General features: G+C 36.4%; 1 protein-coding gene and 3 pseudogenes across 2 annotated transcripts; all 4 read right to left on the bottom strand.

Moving 5' to 3' along the window:
- Nucleotides 1-2,444: 2,444 nt before the first annotated feature.
- LOC132188224 (putative receptor-like protein kinase At5g24010 pseudogene) lies at nucleotides 2,445-5,161 on the bottom strand (annotated as a pseudogene).
- A 2,916-nt stretch (nucleotides 5,162-8,077) lies between these two features.
- LOC132186734 (putative receptor-like protein kinase At5g24010 pseudogene) lies at nucleotides 8,078-10,934 on the bottom strand (annotated as a pseudogene).
- A 3,536-nt stretch (nucleotides 10,935-14,470) lies between these two features.
- On the bottom strand, nucleotides 14,471-17,452 carry LOC132186479 (putative receptor-like protein kinase At2g23200). Of its 2 annotated transcripts, XM_059600458.1 has the most exons (2): nucleotides 16,960-17,452; nucleotides 14,471-16,656 (listed from the first exon to the last, which is right to left on the bottom strand). In XM_059600458.1, the coding sequence occupies exons 1-2, from the start codon at nucleotides 17,291-17,293 to the stop codon at nucleotides 14,750-14,752; spliced, it is 2,241 nt and encodes a 746-aa protein (XP_059456441.1). In that variant the 5' UTR covers nucleotides 17,294-17,452; the 3' UTR covers nucleotides 14,471-14,749. The 2 variants fall into 2 exon arrangements, with proteins under 2 accessions (XP_059456441.1, XP_059456440.1); XM_059600457.1 differs by having other exon boundaries at nucleotides 14,471-17,452.
- Nucleotides 17,453-20,972: 3,520 nt separating this feature from the next.
- LOC132187551 (putative receptor-like protein kinase At5g24010 pseudogene) lies at nucleotides 20,973-23,767 on the bottom strand (annotated as a pseudogene).
- Between the last annotated feature and the right edge of the window lie 1,758 nt (nucleotides 23,768-25,525).

Raw genomic sequence — 25,525 nt, 5'->3', positions numbered from 1 at the left:
ATTAATTTCTTAATAACACTTAACTAATTAATATGTAGACAATAAGAACAATACTGTCGACTCTTCCATTAAACCACTTAGGCGATCGTAGAAGAAGGCCCCGGCTCAATACTTCTTGTTTGCTATGTAATTTCAATCATGGACGGTTGCCTTGGTGTATATAATTTCATATTGATGATGATATGAAATAATTAGGTCGGTTTGGACCAACCAATTTAATTTCTGGTGCCGACTGTGAGAACTGAAACCATGCAATAAGGCAAAAAGTCGGATCCATGGAGCAGCTCACCAAATTGGTTCAGCATGAATGCTCTAAAAGTCGAATTTTGTACAAAGGCTAGCTAATGTGAGAAGTGGGGATTGGCCTGGATTCACTTGCAATCTCCACGCCTCATTAGTAATGGGAAAAGTGAGTCAAATGGGCACTTTAAGGGTCCCCCATGCCAAAAAGTCATTCACCGTCCTTACTCCTTGGCAATCCAAGACCATCCATCCCTTTAATTAGCTTATGAAATGCAGATTCCAAAACAATCTTTTCTGCTCCATCCTTTGCCTGAGAGAATATATTTCAAGGAGTAATCAAATACGGGTGTCAAGCAAAACACGAACTCAACAACGACAACATCAACAATGAGGCACCTTTGTCTACAACTTCTCCTGCTCTCCATCCTGCTCGCGCTTCCACAGCTGAGCCTTGTTGACTGTCGAGCCCTTCGACCGGAGGGGATCGTGAAGAGTACCGACAACCCTGAGAAGGCTGTTGTTGATCATGGTGGCCCAGAAACCAACAACGTCGTAGGTGGTCGGGTTTTGGCCGTGAGAGATCAAGTCTTTACGACGTTGGCTTCTGGACCTAGCAGGAAAGGCTCTGGCCACTAGCCATATATATATATATATATATTCTCTCTTTCAAATTACTTCCTTTCTCGATCGTCTCAGACTTATTTGTAAAATATGTATCGTATTTAGACTAGGCATTTTTCACTAATATAGAGTAAAACTCCTTCCATTGTTGATAGAGCTTATCGTTTTTTCTTTCTTTAACTTTCCATTAATTTATAAGTTACCCAAATTGCAATAACTTCCCAACTTTTCTGTGTGGTCGCCATGGTTGAAATTGGTCGTGATTTGGAAGGTAATTAACCACAGTTTGGCACTCCAAAGTAGAAGGGCAGGCCAACTTCCATGCAACTGTAAATATCAACTCAAACCTTTTACGGGAAAGTCCAGCGAACTGTAGGCTTCTCATTCTGAAGAGTACGGTCAAGCTAGGGAGCGTTGTACGGTTCAATGGATCTCTCCTTGTAATTGCTTCGAGTGTCACTCTCGTTGTAGAATTAACCATATCATGGGTATAAAATCTCAATGAAAAAAGTGCTACCATCCAGCTCATTTTGGCTATAAAATAAAGTAGGCTCATTTGGTAAGAATATAATATTTTTCCTTTCAAATAATGTATTCTCTATTTGGGAAAAAATAAGGAGTATCATTCTTCACGGAATAATATAATCTTATTTCCCTTATTCTTTTAAGTATCCCTTGAACATTTCCAACAGATTAGCTCAATGATTACTTTTTATTCTCAATAAAATTGTGTTAGAAAATAATATTTAAAGAAAGTAGAGAGTTGAATAGGTAATATGTTGGAGTTTGTATTGAAAAACTAATAGCTAAAATACAAAAAAATAAATATTTGAGTAGCTAAAATTACATACTATTGCTGGAGATAGATGCTCAGGAGTCTTCTATAAGAACCTAGAGTTATTGAATAATTAATAGTATGATATTTATGAGGTTACGGCTCCCTCAAAGCAACGACCAAAATTCTCCAATACCTTTGGGCCCAAACAAATAAGTGTGAAGGAAAATTACATGAATTCCATTCTTTTACAGTAGAAAGCTAAACCTTTAGGTTGGGTGGCTAGGCGGACGCCATTTCATATATAGTAGTTCCTCAATATTCTGTCCAATATTCTCAAAATAAATGGACATTCCGAGATTCCTACCTTTACATATTAAGCATATAAGAGTGATTTTTCTGATTTAGGTACATACCAACACACCACAATGAATATGTCCGTTGGCATTCAGGTGAGTAACAAGCAAACCCCATGTAACAAGCCCAATACTCGACACCTTCCGCTCTAAATTTTGGTTCAAACAAGAGAAATGTTTATTTTTTTTGCATTGTGGCGTCTATCTCCCGTATATTTTCGTTGAGTTGGCGTGTTCCATTCACCATTAATTTTATTATAAATAGAGACAGACATGTCACTTTGTTGGTCTGATTTTTCAAAGTTTTTTTGAAAATGCGACCTCTAATCTTATGATTAAAACAACATTATAATAGAAGTGCAGGGTGAAATAGAAACACTCGATTTATAGCGGCCTGGATATAACAGCTCTTTCTGATAAACAATACTGGCTAAACAAAGCCAGGGAAAAGCAGTGCAAATTACAATACGTCTTTACAATTAGAAGTAGTGATAATACAAATCAAAAAACAAATAAAAGTCTACAAACATCATTATCTAGCATCATCAATTCTCATCTGGGAGAAAACTTCACTTGCTTTGACGTGGGAGCCATCATCCATAAGCATAGGCGTATCATCCCTCGCAAACGACATGCTAATTGAAGGAAACCGCTGAACATTGGGCATCACGAATGCTACCGAGGAATTAGTTGTGCTGTCCTCGTGTGGCTCTCTCCGCATTGCATTTTGCTGAAGCTGTAATGCATATTCCAAGTCCCATAGAACATCAGCCATGTTGGGCCGATCAGCACCGCAATCTTGTAAGCATTTCTCTGCTGTCTCAATAAATTTTCTTAGGGAGCTGGGATCAATCTGATCTTTCACTGAAGGATCAACAATCTCTTCAAGCAACCCTTTCTTCTTGCATATCATTGCCCATTCAGCTAGATTCACCTGCTCCCTTTGAAGCACTGGATCTATTGGGGGCCTTGCACATAGCACCTCAAGAAGAACTACCCCAAATGAGTATACATCAGATTTTTCTGTTAACTGTTGGGACTTAAAGTACTCGGGATCAAGATACCCAAAAGTGCCTTTAACAACTGTGCTGACATGGGTTTCATCCAGAGGACCTGTTTTCGAAAGGCCAAAGTCGGCAACTTTAGCGACAAGATTTTCATTAAGCAAGATGTTGGTGGACTTAACATCACGGTGTATGGTGCCCCCTGCTGAACCTTTGTGGAGGTATTGAAGACCCCTTGCTGCACCAATGCAAATTTCAAGCCTTTGCTTCCACGACGAAGGAGGCTTATCTGAAGCGTATAGATGTTCCCTTAAAGTCCCATTTTCCATGAACTCGTAGACAAGAATCATCTCAGACCTGTCATCACAATACCCAATCAATTGAACAAGATTTCGGTGGCGAATTTTGGACAGAACCATGATCTCTGTATGGAATTCTGGAAGGCCTTGGTTTGACCCTGGCTCACTCCGTTTCACAGCAACTTTCCTGCCATCCCTAAAAGTTCCACTATAGACGATCCCAAAACCACCCTTACCAATCAGTGATTTGTTATTGAAGTTGTTTGTCACAAATTGAATTTCAGCAAAAGGCATCTTCAACCCAAGATTCAGATTGGATTCAAGGGAGCCATTTCTTGTTCCCCTGCTGTGAGAACTCCCTCCTCCAAATACAAGTACTACTGGTGACCAGTTTGAATTTACGCCAGAATTCGGCTTCCTGCTTTTGAAAACCAAAAAGAGTACAACTACTAAAATGCAGATTAGAACCAATCCTCCAATAACTGAGCCAACCACAAGAAAAACATGGTTATTCTTGGGGGCGATTACTATAGGAACTGGACCAGAATTATTCAGTATCTCCTTTATTTCCAGCCCATTCAGATAGGCAGTTTTCGGCTTATCAGAATCATTCCGAGGGCCTATACTGATATTCATAAGTCCAGATTCATCAGAATCAACCACAAAATCGAAGTAAAAAGGAACAGCTACATAATAGGAATCAATCTTCAAACCGAAGTTACCATAAATATAAAGATTGAATTTCAGAGTGGCCATTGATGGGCTAATAATGTCGCAGAAGTGAACTCGAACGAGATGTGAAGCACTCTTACTCACAATAAAAGACCATGTTATATTGAAAGGATTGAATTGAGTACTTTGAGCGCTAGAATTTATATTCATCTCTTTTGCAGTCTTGTAGACCTGATTTGGGGCAGTGAATTCATTGATATTTTGATTATTTTCTCGGTAATTAGGCCTGTAGTCTAATGTGCTATTTCTTGCAGCGCCTGGATTGTTGATATATCCATCGTCCGGAACCCAGGTTCTCCATAGCTTGTCATCATCTGGTGTGAGTTCAGTGCCTCCAACGTTGATCCTGTAAATGCTCTGTAAACTCTTAGAGAGCACACCCGTGTAATTGTTGTTAATTAATGCTGCCGGACTAACATGTATTAGTGGGGCTTCATCAGAGATGAGATCTGGAGGGGCAAGGAAGACTTCTATGGCATTTATAAATGCAAAAGATGATCCTCGAGGAACAAAATACACTTTGAATTTTCCAGGATTGATGGTAAGTAAGAATTCCTCTATTATAGCGGAGTTGCTATAGCTTTTGGGAGTGAAATTAAACCCATAAGTCCACACGTCAAAAAGAGCTGTGGAGAGATCCGTCTGAGTAGTTAGGGAAGAGAAAGCAAAGAAATGGAAACGTACAAAATAGGTACCATAGTCTTCGATGTTGAACTCATACAAAGAGTTGTGTCTGAAAATTCTTGCTGTCTGATACAGAGCCAGAGGTGATGCACCTGAGGACTCGTTGCTGTCTTTCACGGTGCTGCCTTTCCCTGAGCGGGAAACGGAAGCCGAAATCAAGTCACTGGAATTCGAGTCCCCAACGAAATTCCGGAGGTTAGCGTTCACGTTGGAAGCTGAACCACAATTGATGAAGTACTTAGTTGGGGGAGTGTACGCCAAAGACAGAAACTGAAGGGATGAAAAGTGGATGAGAAAAAGAAGAAGAGCAAATAGGGGGATATGGGTGTTGTGGAGCTGAAGCTTTTCCATGAATATGGCGGAGAAAACGTTGCTTACTTTCAGTCACGGCAACGCTTATCTGATAATTGTGGACCTTAAATGAAGACAGAAACATTGTAGGAGAAAGACTCATGCTTGGTCAGGTCTGCTAGTGGACTTTGTAGTTGAATGATGGACCATCATAATTTTCCAATGCGAAAAGTCTGATCCCATTTTCGAGTTAAAAACCCTTTTGTATTCAACAACCGTGTGCATACGGTTGAGGATAATTTGGAGGTTTCAATAGGCTGCAAGCCAAAAACATCTTGTAAAGGGAAGTTTCAACTGTCCAAAAAGCATTAAATCTTTTTGTGCACGGAAGAGAATAGCTATAGCAGTCACTGGCCCGGTAGCCAGTTTGGAGCAAGAGGGGTTGATAATCATATTTTATTTCATCATCATTTTGTCCAATAATCAATATGCTTGCCCTTCTATCATTTTTGTAATATTTTTATCAAATCTACGGCATCTCCATATTTGAAAAATAAAATCTTTCAAAATATTTAATTAAATTGAAATTGGAGTATGTTATCGAATCAAGTTCGAATTGAGAATTTTTACTTTGAAATCATGATAAATAATTATTTAAGCTAATAAAAAAATATATTTCATTATTTAATTATATATATATATATAAACAGATTTTGACTTTTGGAAGAAGACCTGGAACCTTTATTTTGGATGGTGGAATAGTTGAATCTCATGTCTGTGGCAGAACGCGTTAACGTACTCAAGGGTGCAGATTGCAGTAGACGTAGCGGTAGGGCAGAGCTTTATTCACCGCAACTACCCCCCATAACTCATAAGGAATTAAAAAAAAAAATCTGCTCCCAGGGCGGGCGCTAATTTTTTTTTTTGCCCAAATTTTCTACTAGCTTCTATACAATAAAGCCAAATTTTATATCTTTGACACTTTTACCCCTAAAAAATTCAGTCCAGTTCAAATTTCAGCTCAAAAATTAGAGTAAAGCGAAAGAGATGGTGTTTTACACTACTTCTTACCTACTAGACTATCACAAATTTTTTTTTTTTTGTGCTTGTTCATTGCTGCTGGCTACTACTACGCCGTGATTCTATTCTGTGAATCATATGATGAAAGTTCTCTTATCTGAGCACTGAGCCTCCTTTTACAGGTCACAACTTCATTATATTTTTATTATTTTATTTATGTCTTTTTTAAGATAAATTCTTAAATCCACCGCTTTATTTATTATTATTCCGACGATTTTCAGGACCTAACAAAAAATTTGCCTTAGGCTATAAATTAAACTAAAATAAAATAAAAGAGGGTGGCTTGGTTGGGCTGGCCGAATCAATTCCTAGACCAAGGCCCAAGGGAATTGTATGGCCGGTATGGGCCGATGGTTGATTCGGCCATTTGGGGGCCTTGGGGCTGGCAAATTGGCAATGGGATAGTTGGGTGGTTGGGTCTCTCAAGCAGGTACCCAAGGTACACTTTTTTTTTTTCTTTGGTCACAATTTGGGCTGTCCATTTGGCCCATTTGTAATTATCAGCTAAATTGCTTTTGGAGAAAAAAAAAAAAAAAAGGTAGAGTTCACTTAATCCTCTCAAACAGTCACCCTAATAAGAATTTACCTCTCAAACTATTAAGTATGACAACTTATCCTCCAAACTATCAAAACAATGACAATGTACCCTTTAATAATAGCAAAATGACAAAATTACCCATCTAAAATTTTTAATAAGACAAAAATACCCTTAAAATTTTAAAAAATAAATAAATTTTAATATATATATATATTTTTTTTATTTTAGTAAAGATAATTTTGTCATTTTATTAAAATTTGGACTACAAAACATTGCATGATGTTGTCAGATGCACTGAAGTTGAGATTACCAAAAAGGTCAAGACCATGATAGAAATCAATTTTGAATTGGTACAGTTTATGAAGTCACATCAATGGGGTTTAACTGTTAGTTCTAAATAAAATTGCAGGATATGAAATGTTTGAACACAATTCAAAAGGGTTGAGATCCGGGGTATAAGCTTTCTATAAATTAGTTTGTAAAAATTTCATACAAATTAAATTTTAAAAGCGATATATGTTTCTAAAGCTATTAAAAAAAAAAAGTGAAAAACACATGTTATTAAAAAATATATATATTTCTCATATGTCAAAGACATGTTATTTTTAAAAATTGGTTTCTAAGAAATTTCTTACAATTATGTTCAAAACAATTTTTAAAAACACATCAAAAGAGACCCTAAAGTTTACATTAATTGCTCCAGGTGCTGAAATTGTGGTTCATCTCCAGCTGTGTTTGGCAAAGGAGTAGGCTGGACCGGACCCAAAATTCTAAAAAATTACTCTCAAAATCAACTATAATATTCTTACTTTTTACATTAAATTAATAACTTTTTATTACTATTCAAATAAAAAAATCAAAACAAAACAAAATTTATAACTTTTTTTATACAAAACATTTTTACTTTTTTCTCTCACATCAATCAAATCTACTTTTTAAGAAGTGAAAAGAATTAGAGAGGAAGGGGAGGGAAGAGTGGAAAAAGAATCTTATAGGAATGTACCATTTCCATGTATGTCGGTACCCTTATATAGAGGTTTTGTTTGGCGATGGATTTTTTTTTCTTTTTACCTTTTGTTGTTTCTTTACAAAATAAAAAATATTAAGAGTGATTTTTCTGAATTAGGTACATACCAACACAACACAATGAATATGTCCATTGGCATTCAGGTGAGTAACAAGCAAACCCCATACAACAAGCCCAATACTCAACACCTTCCGCTCTAAATTTTGGTTTAAACAAGAGAAATGTTTTTTTTTTTTTTGGCACTGTGGCGTCCATCACTCGTATATTTTCGTTGAGTTAGCGTGTTTCATTCACCATTAATTTTATTATAAACAGAGACAAATATGTCACTTTGTTGGTCTGATTTTTCAAAGTTTTTTTGAAAAGGCAATCTCTAATCTTATGATCAAAACAACGTTATAATAGATACACACGATTTATAGCCGCCTGAATATAACACCTTTTTCTGATAAACAATACTGGCTAAACAAAGCCAGGGAAAAGCAGTGCAAATTACAACACATCTTTACAATTAGAAGTAGTGATAATACATATCAAAAAACAAATAGAGTCTACAAACATCATTATCTAGCATCATCAATTCTCATCTGGGAGAAAACTTCACTTGCTTTGACGTGGGAGCCATCATCCATAAGCATAGGCGTATCATCTCTCTCAAACGACATGCTAATTGAAGGAAACCGCTGAACATTGGGCATCACGAATGCTACCGAGGAATTAGTTGTGCTGTCCTCGTGTGGCTCTCTCCGCATTGCATTTTGCTGAAGCTGTAATGCATAGTCCAAGTCCCATAGAACATCAGCCATGTTGGGCCGATCAGCACCGCAATCTTGTAAGCATTTCTCTGCTGTCTCAATAAATTTTCTTAGGGAGCTGGGATCAATCTGATCTTTCACTGAAGGATCAACAATCTCTTCAAGCAACCCTTTCTTCTTGCATATCATTGCCCATTCAGCTAGATTCACCTGCTCCCTTTGAAGCACTGGATCTATTGGGGGCCTTGCACATAGCACCTCAAGAAGAACTACCCCAAATGAGTATACATCAGATTTTTCTGTTAACTGCTGGGACTTAAAGTACTCGGGATCAAGATAACCAAAAGTGCCTTTAACAACTGTGCTGACATGGGTTTCATCCAGAGGACCTGTTTTCGAAAGGCCAAAGTCGGCAACTTTAGCGACAAGATTTTCATTAAGCAAGATGTTGGTGGACTTAACATCACGGTGTATGGTGCCCCCTGCTGAACCTTTGTGGAGGTATTGAAGACCCCTTGCTGCACCAATGCAAATTTCAAGCCTTTGCTTCCAAGACAAAGGAGGCTTATCTGAAGCGTATAGATGTTCCCTTAAAGTCCCGTTTTCCATGAACTCGTAGACAAGAATCATCTCAGACCTGTCGTCACAATACCCAATCAATTGAACAAGATTGCGGTGTCGAATTTTGGACAGAACCATGATCTCTGTATGGAATTCTGGAAGGCCTTGGTTTGACCCTGGCTCACTCCGTTTCACAGCAACTTTCCTGCCATCCCTTAAAGTTCCACTATAGACGATCCCAAAACCACCCTTACCAATCAGTGATTTCTTATTGAAGTTGTTTGTCACAAATTGAATTTCAGCAAAAGGCATCTTCAACCCAAGATTCAGATTGGACCCAAGGGAGCCATTTCTTGTTCCCCTGCTGTGAGAACTCCCTCCTCCAAATACAAGTACTACGGGTGACCAGTTTGAATTTTCGCCAGAATTCGGCTTCCTGCTTTTGAAAACCAAAAAGAGTACAACTAAAATGCAGATTAGAACCAACCCTCCAATAACTGAACCAACCACAAGAAAAACATGGTTATTCTTGTGCGCCCTTACTAAAGGAACTGAACCTGAATTATTCAGTATCTCCTTTATTTCCAGCCCATTCAAATAGGCAGTTCTCTGATCAGAATCATCCCGAGAGCCTATACTGATATTCATAAGTCCAGATTCATCAGAATCAACCACCAAATCGACATAAAAAGGAACAGCTAAATAGTCAGCATAGTCGTAGGAATCAATCTTCAAACCGAAGTTACGATAAATATAAAGATTGAATTTCAGAGTGGCAAGTGATGTACTAATAATGTCGCAGAAGTGAACTCGAACGAGATGTGCAGCACTCTTACTCACATTAAAAGACCATGTTATGTTGGAAAGATTGGATTGACTGCTATTATTTATATTCATCTGTTTTGCAGTCTGGTAGACCAGATCTGGGGCAATGAATTCAGTGATATTTCTCTGGTAATTAGGCCTACCGGAGTGTAATGGGCGATCGACTGCAGCGCCTGGATTTTTTATATATCCATCGTCCGGAACCCAGTTTCTCCATAGCGATTCATTATCTGGTGTGAGTGCAGGGCCTCCAACGTTGATCCTGTAAATGCTCAGTAAACTATTAGAGAGCACACCCCTGTAATTATGGTTACGTTTTCCTGCAGGACCAACATGCATTAGCGGGGCTTCGTCAGAGATGAGATCTGGAGGGGCAAGGAAGACTTCTATGGCATTTATAAATGCAAAAGATGATTCTCGAGGAACAAAATACACTTTGAATTTTCCAGGATTGATGGTAAGTAAGAATTCCTCTATTATAGGGGAGTTGCTATAGCTTTTGGGAGTGAAATTAAACCCATAAGTCCACACGTCAAAAAGAGCTGTGGAGAGATCAGTCGGAGTAGTTGGGGAGGAGAAAGCAAAGAAGTGGAGGCGTACAAAATAGGTACCAGCGTCTTCGATGCTGAACTCATAAGCAGAGTTCTGTCTGAAAATTCTTGCTGTCTGATAGAGAGATGATGCACCTGAGGACTGGTTGCTGTCTTTCATGGTGCTGCTTGTCCCTGAGAGGGAAACGGAAGCTGAAATCAAGCCACTGGAATTCGAGTCCCCAACGAAATTCCGGAGGGCGGCGTTCACGTTGGAAGCTGAACCACAATTGATGAAGTACTTATTTGGGGGAGTGTAAGCCAAAGACAGAAAGTGAAGGGATGAAAAGTGGAGGAGAAAAAGAAGAAGAGCAAATAGGGGGATATGGGTGTTGTGGAGCTGAAGCTTTTCCATGAATATGGCGGAGAAAACTTTGCTTACTTTCAGTCACGGCAATGCTTATCTGATAATTGTGGTCCTTAAATGAAGACAAAAACCTTGTAGGAGAAAGACTCAGGATAGGTCTTCCAGTAGACTTTTCGAGTTGAATTATAGACCACCGATCCATGATGAATTTTCAACTCATAAGTTAGTGAAGGCATTTAATTTAGAAGGTTTGAAGTGCCAGAAAGCATTCTTGAAAAACGATTTTGTTTGGGTTTTAGTTGGATATTATATCAAAAATTAATTAATGTGAAAAAAAAAGTAAGAATGTCTTTTTTTTAAAAAAAAAAAGAAGTGAAAAAGTAATAATGTTTAGTATAGAAAAATAAAAAAAATTTGTTTTGTAGTGATTTTTTTATTTGAATAGTAACAAAAAATTATTGATGTGATGTAAAAAGTAAGAAAATGTTAAAAAAATAAAAAAGTGGGATGAATAATTTTGTGCCAAAATCATGGCAAAATTGTTTATCAAACGGAGCCTTAGATGTCTTTTTTGTGTCAGGTCAGAAAGAGAATGGCCATAGTAGCCTGTAATTCCGGTAGCCAGTTTGGAGGACAAGGGATTGAATGTTATATTACTGCCATAAAACTCCAACAATAGTTCAACGGATGCGACTGGATGGAGCATGAAAGCTGAACACGAGACACGAGTTCTCAAGATGTAGCTTAATTGGTTAGAATCACGTCTAATAAAGCGGAAGTTATTAATTCGAATTTCGCTCACCTTTCTTGTGCGGACATGTTAAAAAAAAAAAAAAAATGCTGAACACGAGTATTTGCATTCGGCGGTGGAGTAAATTTTCTATTTATTTTAGTTTAAAAAAAATCAGCCTAATTGTATCTTGAGTTTTGAGCGGATTGGCTCATCATATACATATAAAAGCATAATCCTTCAAGAGAATAATTTAGATGACCGTTTAAAATGCTAACAAATATTTTTTAGTGTATACCTAAAATGCTTATATATATAAAAAACATAATGGTATAGTTTTTTAATTGTGACAAGCGGCAATCTAGCTTGATTTTTTATATTTTTTTTGGGACATGTCTACACAAGGGAAGGGGATGAAGAATTCGAACTAGTGACCTCCGCTTCATTAGGCGTGATTCACAGTCGATTGAGTTACCCATTAAAGACCAATCTAGCTAAAATTATGACATGCATTAAATATTAAACAATCATTACTATTTATGGTACCATATGACACATATATAATTACTAGCCAGGATTGCTTAAAATATTTGACAAATAGAAGCTAAATATTATGACATGTCAAATTTTTAAACAATCATTAATATTTCACATCAAATTTATTTGTGCAGTGAGTCCAAAAGGTGTTCGACAATGAGAAGAGAATTAGCTAGATACAATCCATATTGGTGCAATGAGTAGGATTCGGAGAGGGATGATGATGAGCTCATTTGGTGTACCCACAATTTTTTTTTGGGTAGTTTGCGAGACATTGTTCAAGTTAAAAGTTTGGATTGCATTGCGAATTTGGATTGCATTGCGAATTGGATAATAATTTGAAGAGTACGTAGACTTTTACTATATATTTTTTTCTTTTTCTGCTCTGATTATTTACGTGACTGCCCTTGTGTAGTTGTGTGTAGGTTACTATTTTATTAAAGTTTTGGCTACGTCGCAACTGGGATATATATGATACAACATTTCTCTTTTAGGGGTGAAAATGCGCTATTTGAGGAGACAGCACATCTTCAAATTATTATGGTACAATTATATGTGATGAGATGTTGCCATAACTTTCATGATGCACACTCATAATTAGGAAAATGGACCTTTCCATTTAATTCAATTTTAAATGAAATAGATAGGAGTCATTTAGGCAAAAAGACAATTCAAAATAATAATAATAATAATAATAATAGGCGAAAAGATATAAAAATTAGGATAAATTTAGGAAAATTTTGTTCCATCCTTTTGCCTAACTGGCTCATCTCAAGATACATTTCTCATATGAGTACCGATGAAAGAAGTGATTGATGATATAATGCGGGGGTTTGTTGCAAAACTGAAATGATCACTTCTTAATCACCCACAAAGAATACATAATCACCCATATATTCGGGCCCTATTGATGCATTCACATTAAACTCCCTACTTTTAGCTTTTCTCTAAAATTTTAATGAAACTCACAAAATACATTATTTAACAAATTTTATATTTACGGTTAAATTTAACTTATGTTAGTCTTAATCTCCAACTTCAAAGAGCATTAAGTATTTACAGTATGTCAAAAAAAAAAAAAAGTATTTACAATGAACTCTTCAAATTTAGCTAGTCCCTTTTTAAAATCACTAAGCATCCATCTCTATAAATATTTATCTATTTTAACTTTATTTTATTAATGAAACCAACTTTTAGATTCATGCATTAAAAACTTATTTTAGTTGAAAAGGAAAAAAAAAATCAAAAGAATATTAAAAAATAAATAACTTTCACCTTTCAATTCGACTGTTTACATACAAAAAGTTACTGACAAAAAGTTAAATTCACCATTAAATAAAAAGTTTGTTAAATGATGTATATTGTAAAATTTATCTAGAAATGGAGATTTTTAGTTTTTTGTTTGTTTTAATTTTTTAAATATTATTTGGTTCCTACATTGCGCCACTCGATCCCCATTTCGTTGGTTCATCTTCTCTGCGTTCATGCCTTGTGGATTTGAAGCTAAACGCGACGGACCAAGCGTCTCAAGGAATGTATACTCGGCAGAGGTTGTTCTTCTATTTTTCTTCTTCTTCATCTTCTCCATCTCATGCCCGGTACACATATTATGCCATGAATAATTAGGAATCTTAGGTTCTATTTCCCTCTTTGAATTTTGTTCGGAAGAACTGAGATTAGTTTTCATATCCATGATTATTTCTAGGGTTCGTCATTTCATAAATGGTTTTAGCTTCTAGGGTTTTGGTATGAAAGTAGTTGGGCATCGAAATCCATACCAGCTGTGCATCAAAGTTGGTTTTATCAATAAAAAAAGGGGTAAATACTAAATAACTTCTTAGGGTTTCACTTAATTTTTTTTTTTTTTTTTCCTCCATAGAGTTTATTTTTTATCACATGAGGTTCTTCTCGTTTTGATAAAAGACCAAATTCATTATTCTATCAATTGACCATTAGTTGACCTAACGGAATTCCATGTGGACCAATTAGAAGCTGACATTTGGCATAAGTGGCCACGTCATCAGTGATGATGCGGCACCTAATTAAAATTTTTATTTTTTTAAAAAAATTAAAATTAAAAAATTAAAAAACTATATTTTTCATAAAAAAAATAAAAAAATTGGGGGTGTCTTGATGGTTTCAGCCACCCCCAGTGGGTACTGGGGGTGGTTTCGGCCACAAGGAGGTGACTCGGCTCGGCCACCTCCAAATTTTTTAATTTTAAAAATAAAAATTTAATTGGGTGTTATGCCAAATGTCAACTTCTAATTGGTCTACGTGGAGTTCCGTTAGGTCAACTAACGGTCAATGGACGGAATAACGAATTTGATCTTTTATCAAAATCAGAAGGATCTCCTGTGATAAAAAATAAACCTTAAAGGAAAAAAGAAAAAAAAAAATTAAGTGAAACCCAGGGGGTTATTTAGTATTTACCCCATAAAAAAAAAAAAAAAATTAGTTAAAGTAGAAAAATATTTAGATAGTTTGATTTTAGTGGTTTTTAAAAGTGGCTAACTAGATTAAAAATATATATATATATTTTGAGTCAAATTTAGAGAAACATTGAACAGGTCAATGTGAATGTTCTTAGACATCACAAAATCTGCCTTATCTTTCATACATTTTATTATAAATTTCTACTTCTCCCACTTTACTTATGGTCTGGGCATAGGGCAGGGAGTTTCCCCTGCACTGGCAACCAGAAGTAGCAGGCAAATCTAGTTTGTGAATTGGGAGGAAACAAAGTAGGCATACCTGACATATTTGGTTACTAGACCTCAACAACCAAATATCATTATCTGGCATCATCAATTCTCATCTGGGAGAAAACTTCACTTGCTTTGACGTAGGAGCCATCATCCATAAGAATAGGCGTATCATCTCTCTCAAACGACATGCTAATTGAAGGAAACCTCTGAACACTGGGCATCACGAATGCTGCTGAGGAATTGGTTATGCTGTCCTCGTGTGGCTCGCTCCGCATTGCATTTTGCTGAAGCTGTAATGCATATTCCAAGTCCCATAGAACGTCAGCCATGTTGGGCCGATCAGCACCACAATCTTGTAAGCATTTCTCTGTTGTCTCAATAAATTTTCTTAGGGAGTTGGGATCAATCTGACCCTTCACTGAGGGATCAACAATCTCTTCAAGCAACCCTTTCTTCTTGCATATCATTGCCCATTCTGCTAAATTCACCTGCTCCCTTTGAAGCGTTGGATCTATTGGGGGCCTTGCACATAGCACCTCAAGAAGAACTACGCCAAATGAGTACACATCCGATTTTTCTGTTAACTGTTGGGTCTTAAAATACTCAGGATCAAGATAACCAAAAGTGCCTTTAACAACTGTGCTGACATGGGTTTCATCCAGAGGACCTGTTTTTGAAAGGCCAAAGTCGGCAACTTTGGCGACAAGATTTTCATTAAGCAAGATGTTGGTGGACTTAACATCACGATGTATAGTGCCCCCTGCTGAACCTTTGTGGAGGTATTGAAGACCCCTTGCTGCACCAATGCAAATTTCAAGCCTTTGCTTCCAAGACAAAGGAGGCTTATCTGAAGCGTATAGATGTTCCCTTAAAGTCCCCTTTTCCATGAACTCATAGACAAGAATCATCTCAGACCTGTCATCACAATACCCAATCAATTGAACAAGATTGCGGTGTCGAATTTTGGACAGAACCATGATCTCTGTATGGAATTCTGGAAGGCCTTGGTTTGACCCTGGCTCACTCCGTTTCACAGCAACTTTCTTGCCATCCCTAAAAGTTCCTCTATAGACATTCCCAAAACCACCCTTACCAATATGTAATTTCTTATCGAAGTTGTTTGTCATAAATTGAATATCAGAAAAAGGCATCTTCAACCCGAGATTCAAATTGGAGCCAAGGGAGCCATTTCTGGTTCCGTCGGTCACCCTGCTGTGAGAACTCCCTCCTCCAAGTGCAGGTACTGGTGACCAGTCTGAATTTTCAACAGGCTTCGGCTTCCTGCTTTTGAAAACCAAAAAGAGTACAGCTACCAAAATGCAGATTAGAACCAACCCTCCAATAACTGAACCAACCACAAGAAAAACATGGTTATTCTTGTGCGCCCTTACTAAAGGAACTGAACCTGAATTATTCAGTATCTCCTTTATTTCCAGCCCATTCAAATAGGCAGTTTTCTGATCAGAATCATCCCGAGAGCCTATACTGATATTCATAAGTCCAGATTCATCAGAATCAACCACCAAATCGACATAAAAAGGAACAGCTAAATAGTCAGCATACTCGTAGGAATCAATCTTCAAACCGAAGTTACGATAAATATAAAGATTGAATTTCAGAGTGGCAAGTGATGTACTAATAATGTCGCAGAAGTGAACTCGAACGAGATGTGCAGCACCCTTACTCACATTAAAAGACCATGTTATGTTGGAAAGATTGGATTGACTGCTATTATTTATATTCATCTGTTTCGCAGTCTGGTAGACCAGATCTGGGGCAATGAATTCAGTGAAATTTCCCTGGTAATTAGGCCTACCGGAGTGTAATGGGCTATCGACTGCAGCGCCTGGATTTTTGATATATTCATCGTCCGGAACCCAGTTTCTCCATAGCGATTCATTATCTGGTGTGAGTGCAGGGCCTCCAACGTTGATCCTGTAAATGCTCAGTAAACTCTTAGAGAGCACACCCGTGTAATTATGGTTACGTTTTCCTGCAGGACTAACATGCATTAGTGGGGCTTCGTCAGAGATGAGGTCTGGAGGGGCAAGGAAGACTTCTATGGCATTTATAAATGCAAAAGATGATTCTCGAGGAACAAAGTACACTTTGAATTTTCCAGGAGGGATGGTAAGTAAGAATTCCTTTAGTATAGGGGAGTTGCTATAGCTTTTGGGAGTGAAATTAAGCAACAGTGAAAACCCAGAAGCCGACACGTCAAAAAGAGCTGTGGAGAGATCAGTCGGAGTAGTTGGGGAAGAGAAAGCAAAGAAATGGAGACGTAGAAAATAGGTACCATTGTCTTCGATGCTGAACTCATAAGCAGAGTTCTGTCTGAAAATTCTTGCTGTCTGATAGAGAGATGATGCACCTGAGGACTGGTTGCTGTCTTTCACGGTGCTGCTTTTCCCTGAGAGGGAAACGGAAGCGGAAATCAAGTCACTGGAATTCGAGTCCCCAACGAAATTCCGGAGGGCGGCGTTCACGTTGGAAGCTGAACCACAATTGATGAAGTACTTATTTGGGGGAGTGTAAGCCAAAGACAGAAAGTGAAGGGATGAAAAGTGGAGGAGAAAAAGAAGAAGAGCAAATAGGGGGATATGGGTGTTGTGGAGCTGAAGCTTTTCCATGAATATGGCGGAGAAAACTTAGCTTTACTTTCAGTCAGGGCAACGCTTATCTGATAATTGTGGACCTTAAATGAAGACAGAAACATTGTAGGGGAAAGACTCATGATTGGTCAGTTCTGCTAGTGGACTTTCGAGTTGAATGATGGACCATCATAATTTTCCAATGCGAAAAGTCTGATCCCACTTTCGAGTTAAAAACCCTTTTGTATTCAATAGCCGTGTGCATACAGTCGAGGATAATTTCGGGGTTTCAATAGGCTGCAAGCCAAAAACATCAACTGTCCAAAAGAATTAAATGTCTTTTTGTGCACGGAAGAGAAGAGCTATAGCAGTCACTCCGGTTGCCAGTTTGGAGCCAGAGGGGTTGAACACAACACAAGTTGGAAATAATTGGAATCTTATACCAATCATTCAATACCTAATAATCATATTTTATTTCATCATTATTTTGTCTAATATGCTTGCCCTTCTATCATTTTTATAATATTTTTTTTATCAAATCTACGGCATCTTCATATTAGAAAAAAAAAAAAAAATCTTTCAAAATATTTAATTAAAATGAAATTGGAGTTTGTTTTGGAATCAAGTTCGAATTGAGAATTTTTACTTTGAAACCATGATAAATAATTACTTAAGCTAATAAAAAATATATATTTAATTATTTAATTAACATTATATATATATAAAATTCATTATCGATATAATTATCGAGATTTTGACTTTTGGAAGGAGTCCTGGAACCTTTATTTGGGTGGTGGAATAGTTGAATCGAATGCATTAATCTCATGTGTGTGGCAGAACGCGTTAACGTACTCAAGGGGGCAGATTGCAGAAGACGTAGGGCAGAGGTTTATTCAACCCAACTACCCCCCATAAGGAATTTAATTTAATTTTTTTTTTTTTTTTAAAAAAAAAAAAAAAATCTGCTCCAAGGGCGGGAGCTAATTTTTATTTATTTTTTATTTATTTGTTTTTATGCCAAAATTTTCTACTAGCTCCTGTACAATAAAGTCAAATTTTATATCCTTGGCACTTTAACCTCTATAAAATTCACTTTAGTCCAAATTTTAACTCAAAAATTAGAGTAAATCGAAGGAGATAGTGTTTTACACTACTTCTTACCTATTAGGCTACTACAAATTTTTTCTTTTGTGCTTGTTCATCGCTATTGGTTACTTTTACGCCGTAATTCTGTTCTGTGAATCATATGATGAAAGTTTTTTTATCTGAGCACTAAATTATCTTTTGCAAGCCACAATTTCATTATATTTTTATTATTTTATTTCTGTCTCTATTAAAATAAATTCTTGAATCCACTGCTTTATTTATTATTATTCCTACGATTTTCAGGAACCTAACAAAAAAATTGCCTTAGGCAAATTATAAATTAAACTAAAATAAAATAAAAGAGGGTGGCTTGGTTGGGCGACGAATCAATTCCAGGACCAAGGCCCAAGGGATGGCCGGTTTGGGGCCGATGGTTGATTCGGCCATTTGGAGCTGGAAAATTGGCAATGCGATAGTTGGGTCTCTCCAGAAGGTACCCAACGCACACTTTGTATTTTTTGTCACAATTTGGGCTGTCCATTTGGCCTATTTGTTTTTGGAGAAAACAAAAAGAAAAGGTTAAAGTTCACTTAACTCCCTCAAACTACCACTCCAATGATAATCTACCCCTAAACTATCAAGTATGACAACTTACCCCTAAAACTACCAAAACAATAACAATGTACCACCCCAATGCTAGCAAAATGACGAAATTACCCCTTTAAAATTTTGAATAAGACAAAAATACCCTTAAAATTTGAATAAATAAATAAATTTTAGTATTTTTGTTTTGGACAAAGTTTTCCTTCCAAACTAGGTTGGAGGAATTTCCTTCAATTTAGTCTATAAAAAATGACATGTGTCCATTTTTTTAATAACATGTGAGATATACATGAGTTTTTAATAAAATTTATTCTAAATTTGTCTCTGATATTAAAAAAACATGTGCATCTCACATGTTCATGGACACATGTCACTTTTATAGACAAGGTTAAAGAAAATTCCTTCAACTTTGTTTTTTTTTTTTTTTTTTTTGTTGACATATCCACACAAGAGGGAGAAAAACTTTGTCCTTTTATTTTTATTTTAGTAAGAATAATTTTGTTATTTTATTAAAATTGAGGGTACATTATCATTGTTTTGATTACATGATGTTGTCGGATGCACTGAAGTTGAGATTACCAAAAAGGTCAAGACCATGATAGAAATCAATTTTGCATTGGTACATTTTATGAAGTCACATCAATGGGGTTTAACTGTTAGTTCTAAATAAAATTGCAGGATATGAAATGTTTGAACACAATTCAAAAGGGTTGAGATCTGAGGTATAAACTTTCTTTAAATTAGTTTGTAAAAATTTCATACAAATTAAATTTTAAAAGCGATATATGTTTCTAAAGCTATTAAAAAACCATGTGAAAAACACATATTATTAAAAAAAAAAAAAAAAAATCTCATATGTTAAAGACATGTTATTTTTAAAAATTGGTTTCTAAGAAATTTCTTACAATTATGCTCAAAACAATTTTTAGAAAACACATCGAAAGAGACCCTAAAGTTTACATTAATTGCTCCAAATGCTGAAATTGTGGTTCATCTCTAGCCGTGTTTGGCAAAGGAATAGGTTGGACTGAACCCAAAATTTCAAAAAATTCTTTTCAAAATCAATCATAATATTCTTACTTTTTACATCACATCAATAATTTTTTATTACTATTCAAATAAAAAAATCACAACAAAACAAGATTTTTAATTTTTTTATACAAAACATTCTTATTTTTTTCTTTCATATTAATCAAATCTACTTTTCAAGAAGTGAAGAGAAATGGAGAGGAATGGGAGGAAAGAGTGGAAAAAGAATCTTTCAAGAATGTACCATTTCCATGGATGTCGGTACCCCTATAGAGGTTTTGTTTGTCGGTAAAAACTACTATTAAATAAAATAATAAATGAAAGTACATATAATATCATTGTTACATCATATAATAATACTTGAAAATGTATGTAGCATTTTTCAACACCAAAATACTTTCACACCTATGATACATCAAAACATTTTTTTAAACATTAAATAAAAAATACCATATAAAAAGTATTAACAAAAGTTACTTTTGATTGTACATCATACCTAATCTGCAACTGAGGATGGAATAAAGTTGATGACAACCAAAGTGGAAAAAGAGAAATCAAAGATAATGTAAATTCTCTAACAAATCATATAGGATTTGTGGGTCAGATGTATGTCGTGTTGCACGTGGTTTGAAAGAAGTTTCGACCTGAAATGAAAAGAATAGTCCAAATGCCTTTGAGCTTTGGAGCCACGATATGAACAGTATCCTGTCTAATTTCTTTATCCAAAGTTCATTCACTAGAGGGCCACAGTAACTCAAATTATTGGATATGGGTCCCTTTAGTTGTTAAAAAAGTACTATGAAGAACATCCCAGCTAGCCCATCAACAAAGAAAAAGAAAAAGGCACTATGAAAGAGATTACCCATGGAGGAGAAAAATTGGAAAGCATTATCTTTTACAATCACCTTTTTCTTTAGAAAAGATTATCTATTAGCCTTAGACAAAGAGATCCCCTCTCCCTTCACAAGAGCTAGCTTTTATTTTTTGGGATTATTGCATCAATAAGACAATTTCAATTTATTGATTTGTGCAAGTAATCATGATCCTCTCGATTTCACTTGAAACATGCAAATAGAAATCATGATATTTTACAAGCCACTTCTACATAGTAAGAACAAAACACTCCAAGTGATCAAGGAGAAAATAGAAGTCTTCTGTTCAACACGTTTAGAAATTAAGCGCTAGGAAAAGGGAAAAAAAAAAAACAAGGACGACATAATAGAGACTAATAGCATTTTACCCCAAAAATAATGCAGACTGTCTGGCACCGTCCATCAATCCTCAGTTGGATTTAGATGTCACAGCTTCAGTAGCCGCTGAAACAGAATCATCATCCCCTATAATGGGTGCTTCATCATCTTCCTGAAGAGGAAAATTCCAATCACCATGAAACTGAAACCCGTCCAATGAAGAAATAACTGTTCCGGTGACTTCAGCCTGCTCTCTGTTAGGTTCTTGAAGCTGCTGTGCATATTCCAAGTCATATACCACTTGACGCATATTAGGCCTCCCAATACCATTTTGCTTCAAACACTTGGCAGCAGTTTCACTAAACATTCGCAATGAAGCAGGCTTAATTTTCCCAACTAGCACAGGATCAATAATTTTCTCAAGTTGGCGTTTCCCATGCAGCTTCATCGCCCAATCAGTTAGGGGCACCTCCTCCTCTCGAAGCGAGTTGTCAATGGGCGGTCTAGCACAAAGAACTTCAAAAAGCACAACTCCAAAGGAGTACACATCAGATTTTTCAGTATACTGTTGGGTTAATATGTATTCTGGATCAAAATAACCAAAGCTACCCTTCAAAGCATTGGTGCAATGCTCTGGATCAGGAGGCCCTGACTTTGAAAGGCCAAAATCAGCAACTTTAGCCACATAATCTTTATCAAGCAAAATGTTGGTTGACTTCACATCACGGTGTATGATTCTTCCTGCCTGAGTATGCAAGTAATCTAGGCCCTTAGCCGCACCAATGCAAATGTCAAGTCTTTGAGTCCAAGACAATTCAGATAGTGAAAATGATTTATCAGAACCACCATCTTGACTATAGAGATGATCTCTGAGAGTCCCCTTTTCCATGAATTCATAAACCAGAATCATCTCATCCCCTTCATCACAATACCCAATCAAAGATACAAGATGGCGGTAGCGGATTTGAGATAACACCATGATCTCCGTATGGAATTCATCACGACCCTGCCCATTCCCAACTCCTTCACTTCGTTTCACAGCCACTGTCGTACCATTTCGAAGAGTTCCTTTGTAGACTTTCCCAAATCCACCCTTACCAATCAAATGTTTTTCATTGAAGTTCTCAGTTGCACGCCGTATTTCAGCAAAAGATATCCTTAAACTGAGGTTTAGATTAGGAGCAAGGGACACATTAGAACTTTCAGTCAACTTGTTCCCTGCAAAAAGAAGCTCTACCAAACTTTGATCAGGCTCTCGTTTCCTGCATTTCAAACCTGTGGCCACCGCCACTACCAAAACGACAAATGCCCCACTACTTACAAGACCAATTATAACGGGGGAGAATTTTTTCTTTGATTCATTAATTTCCGTGGGAGTGGAATTTGATTTTTTCGTGAACTCCATAATTTCCAGTCCATTCAAAAAGGCATAAGGAATGGTTGAGTCCTCAAGCACGTCTATACTGACATTCATAAATCCTGAAAAATCTGGATCAACCACAAAATCCAAGTAGAATGGAGCAGCCAGATATGGAATTATACCATAAGGAATGATCGTCTGTCTATAGTTCCTATTGATAGAGAGATTGAACCACAAATCATTAGGTGTAGTACTTACTATGTCGCAAAAATGGACCCGAACAAAGTGTGTAGCATTCTTCTTGACGGGAAAACTCCAGGTTGCATTTGAAACACTGGAATTGTTGCTAGCATTTGCATTCAACTGTTTGGCTGTCTGATAGACAAGAGCTGGGGCTGTATAATCTGTCACCTCTGTACTCTGGTAATTAGGCGTTGAACCGTAGGTCTTATTACTCGCAGTCACCGGTCTCACTAAGTAATTATCATCTGGCACCCAATTTCTCCATAAATTATCACCATTGATATTGTCACCTCCAACGTTGATCCTATGGATTGGATGTAGAACCTGAGAGAGCAAACCACTGTAGGTAAAATTAACTCCTGTGGAAGTTATGCGAGTGGTGTTATCGACGAAGAAGTTGTCAGGGGCAAGAAAGACTTCTATGGCGTTTACGAAAGCCAAAGATGACTCCTGAGAAGGTATGAAGTAGATTTTAAAACTTCCTTGTGGGATGGTGAGCAAGAATTCCTCAATCCTTGGAGAAGTAGTTATGTTTCGGGTGCTATAATTTGTCAAGAGTGAGAACCCAGAAGCCCAAACATCGAACAGAGCAACAGACAGATCAGGAGACGAAGAGAAAACAAAGAAATGGAGGCGTACTATGTATGTACCGTTCTCGGTGATTTGGAACTCATATGAAGATGTCCTTTCGTAAACTCTTGCTGTTCGATACAGAGTGTCTATTGATGAGTTGCTGCTTTTGACAGTTTTGCCTTTTCCACCTGAGAAATCTTGGTCGCCGACAAAGTCCCGGCTATCGTTAGTGGTCACTTTCTCGGACGCTCCACAGTTGATGAAGTACTTATCAGGGACAGTGTAAGCTGATGAGAGAAGCAGAAGTGAAGAGAAATGGAGATGTAAGAGAAGACAGAGTCGGAGAAGAAGCTTACGGGAGTGAAGCGTCTCCATGGATTTTTTTTTTTTGGTAAGAGTTGCTACTTTTTGCAGGGTTTGGGTATGAATCTGAGAGTGGAGTAAAGTCGGCAACAATAATTCATGAAATACGTATACAAACTGATATTCTAATACTCTACCCCCACATCGTAGTTTAATCTTTTTTTTTTTTTTTTTTTCAGAAAAATCTGTAGATTTCATTGATAAAAGATCAAAAGTATAAAGCTCTAAAAATACAAAGCAAAAAAATCTTACAATATACAGCATAAAACTCTAAAAAATCATAGTTAAATGCTATGAGGTTACAAAGACATAGATACAATCAAAAAAATTCTTACAATTAAGTGCATATCTATGACTTCAAGTTTTTGTTAATTCATGTACAACTACAGTTATGAAACAAATCTAGGACATGGATAACCCATATAAAAAAAACAGAAATTTAAAAAATAAAAAATATGAAAAAAACCTAAAAATTCGGCCAAGAGAGATAAACCCCACACCGGTCTATTTCTCCTTGGCCCAAAGGTTAAGAGATAATTCTTTTCTCCTTGGCCCAAAGGTTAAGAGATAATTCACATCCTCGACTCAAAGATCAGGACAGAAAGAATCAAAAAATCAAAGTAAAAAAACTCATAAAAACAAAAAATATTTACAAGCAGTAGCAGAGGAGCCTGACATCGTAGACATCCCTAGGAAGACACGCTTTAGCTGATCAAGACGACCAGATCTAAGTTTGAAGAAATTAGATCTAGATTTACAAATTAGATCTAAAAGACACCCGTCAGAAACGGAAACCCGAAGAGACCACAAAGAAGATACCGAACATTGCTACTAGGGAAAGGGGGAGTAGGACATTCTTCCCTCCCCTGTGACTTCTTCTTCTTTGGTGTTGCCTAAAGGAAAAAAGAAAGAACCTTCTCTCTTGGCGGGAGGTTCACCAAAACGTTTAACCTCTATGTTAAGAGCAAGTAATGTGGCAATTGGCAAATTTGGTTCATGGGATTAGTCCTATCATCTTTTGGTCAAAACAGACATGTTTCAATTGTAATTGAAATTGGACTCAAGTTGAACCCTACATGTGGAACTCTCGCTCTATTTATTCAATGAGTGATGTTATAAATCATATTTTTATCTTACAATGCTTTATTGAGACTACCATGTATGCTTCGTGAGTTATATATATATATATATATATATATATATATAATGTCTATTTAAAATGGATTTGTGCGGGAGGTGTTGGCCTTTAAAAAAGTTCATTTGGCCAACAATCCTGCAGAAAAGGAACTGCTCTTTCAATAAACGGATTGAATGGCATTGGATTTTAAATTTTAATGGTGTTTTCTTATTAACCACAAACTTTAAGAAAGAATATAGTAAGATACGGAGAGAATATAAAAATCAAATAAAGAGTAATGATTGATTCGCATTGCACATTAACAAAGTAGAATAAAAATATTTTTTAAAACAAAAATAAAAAATATAATAAAAATGTGGTTTATAATATTACTCTTAAATAACTTGTTAGCATGAACATATGTCTTTGCTCTTGACTAGTCATTTTTTACTTGGGAAAATGACTTTATGGGTACCAACAAAGATAAGTTTTTGGGAAAATTTTACTTAACACCCTTTAAAGTATAAGGGTATTGCAATCATAATCTTGAAGTTTAAAAATTTACAATGTCAATATTCTATGTTTTAACCATTTTTAATTTCACCTATTTTTGTTGTTAAAATACCCCAAATTCCCCCATTTTTAAAAAAGTGAAAAAAAAAAAGAAAGAAAAGAAAGGGTAGTGAAAATTCAGATGGCCCACGGCT

The sequence above is a fragment of the Corylus avellana genome, chromosome 6 (assembly GCF_965113065.1).
Source record: "Corylus avellana chromosome 6, dhCorAvel1.hap1.2, whole genome shotgun sequence".
Lineage (NCBI taxonomy): Eukaryota > Viridiplantae > Streptophyta > Magnoliopsida > Fagales > Betulaceae > Corylus > Corylus avellana.
Note: the sequence above shows the minus strand (reverse complement) of the source record. Positions and strands in the feature narration are given on the sequence as shown.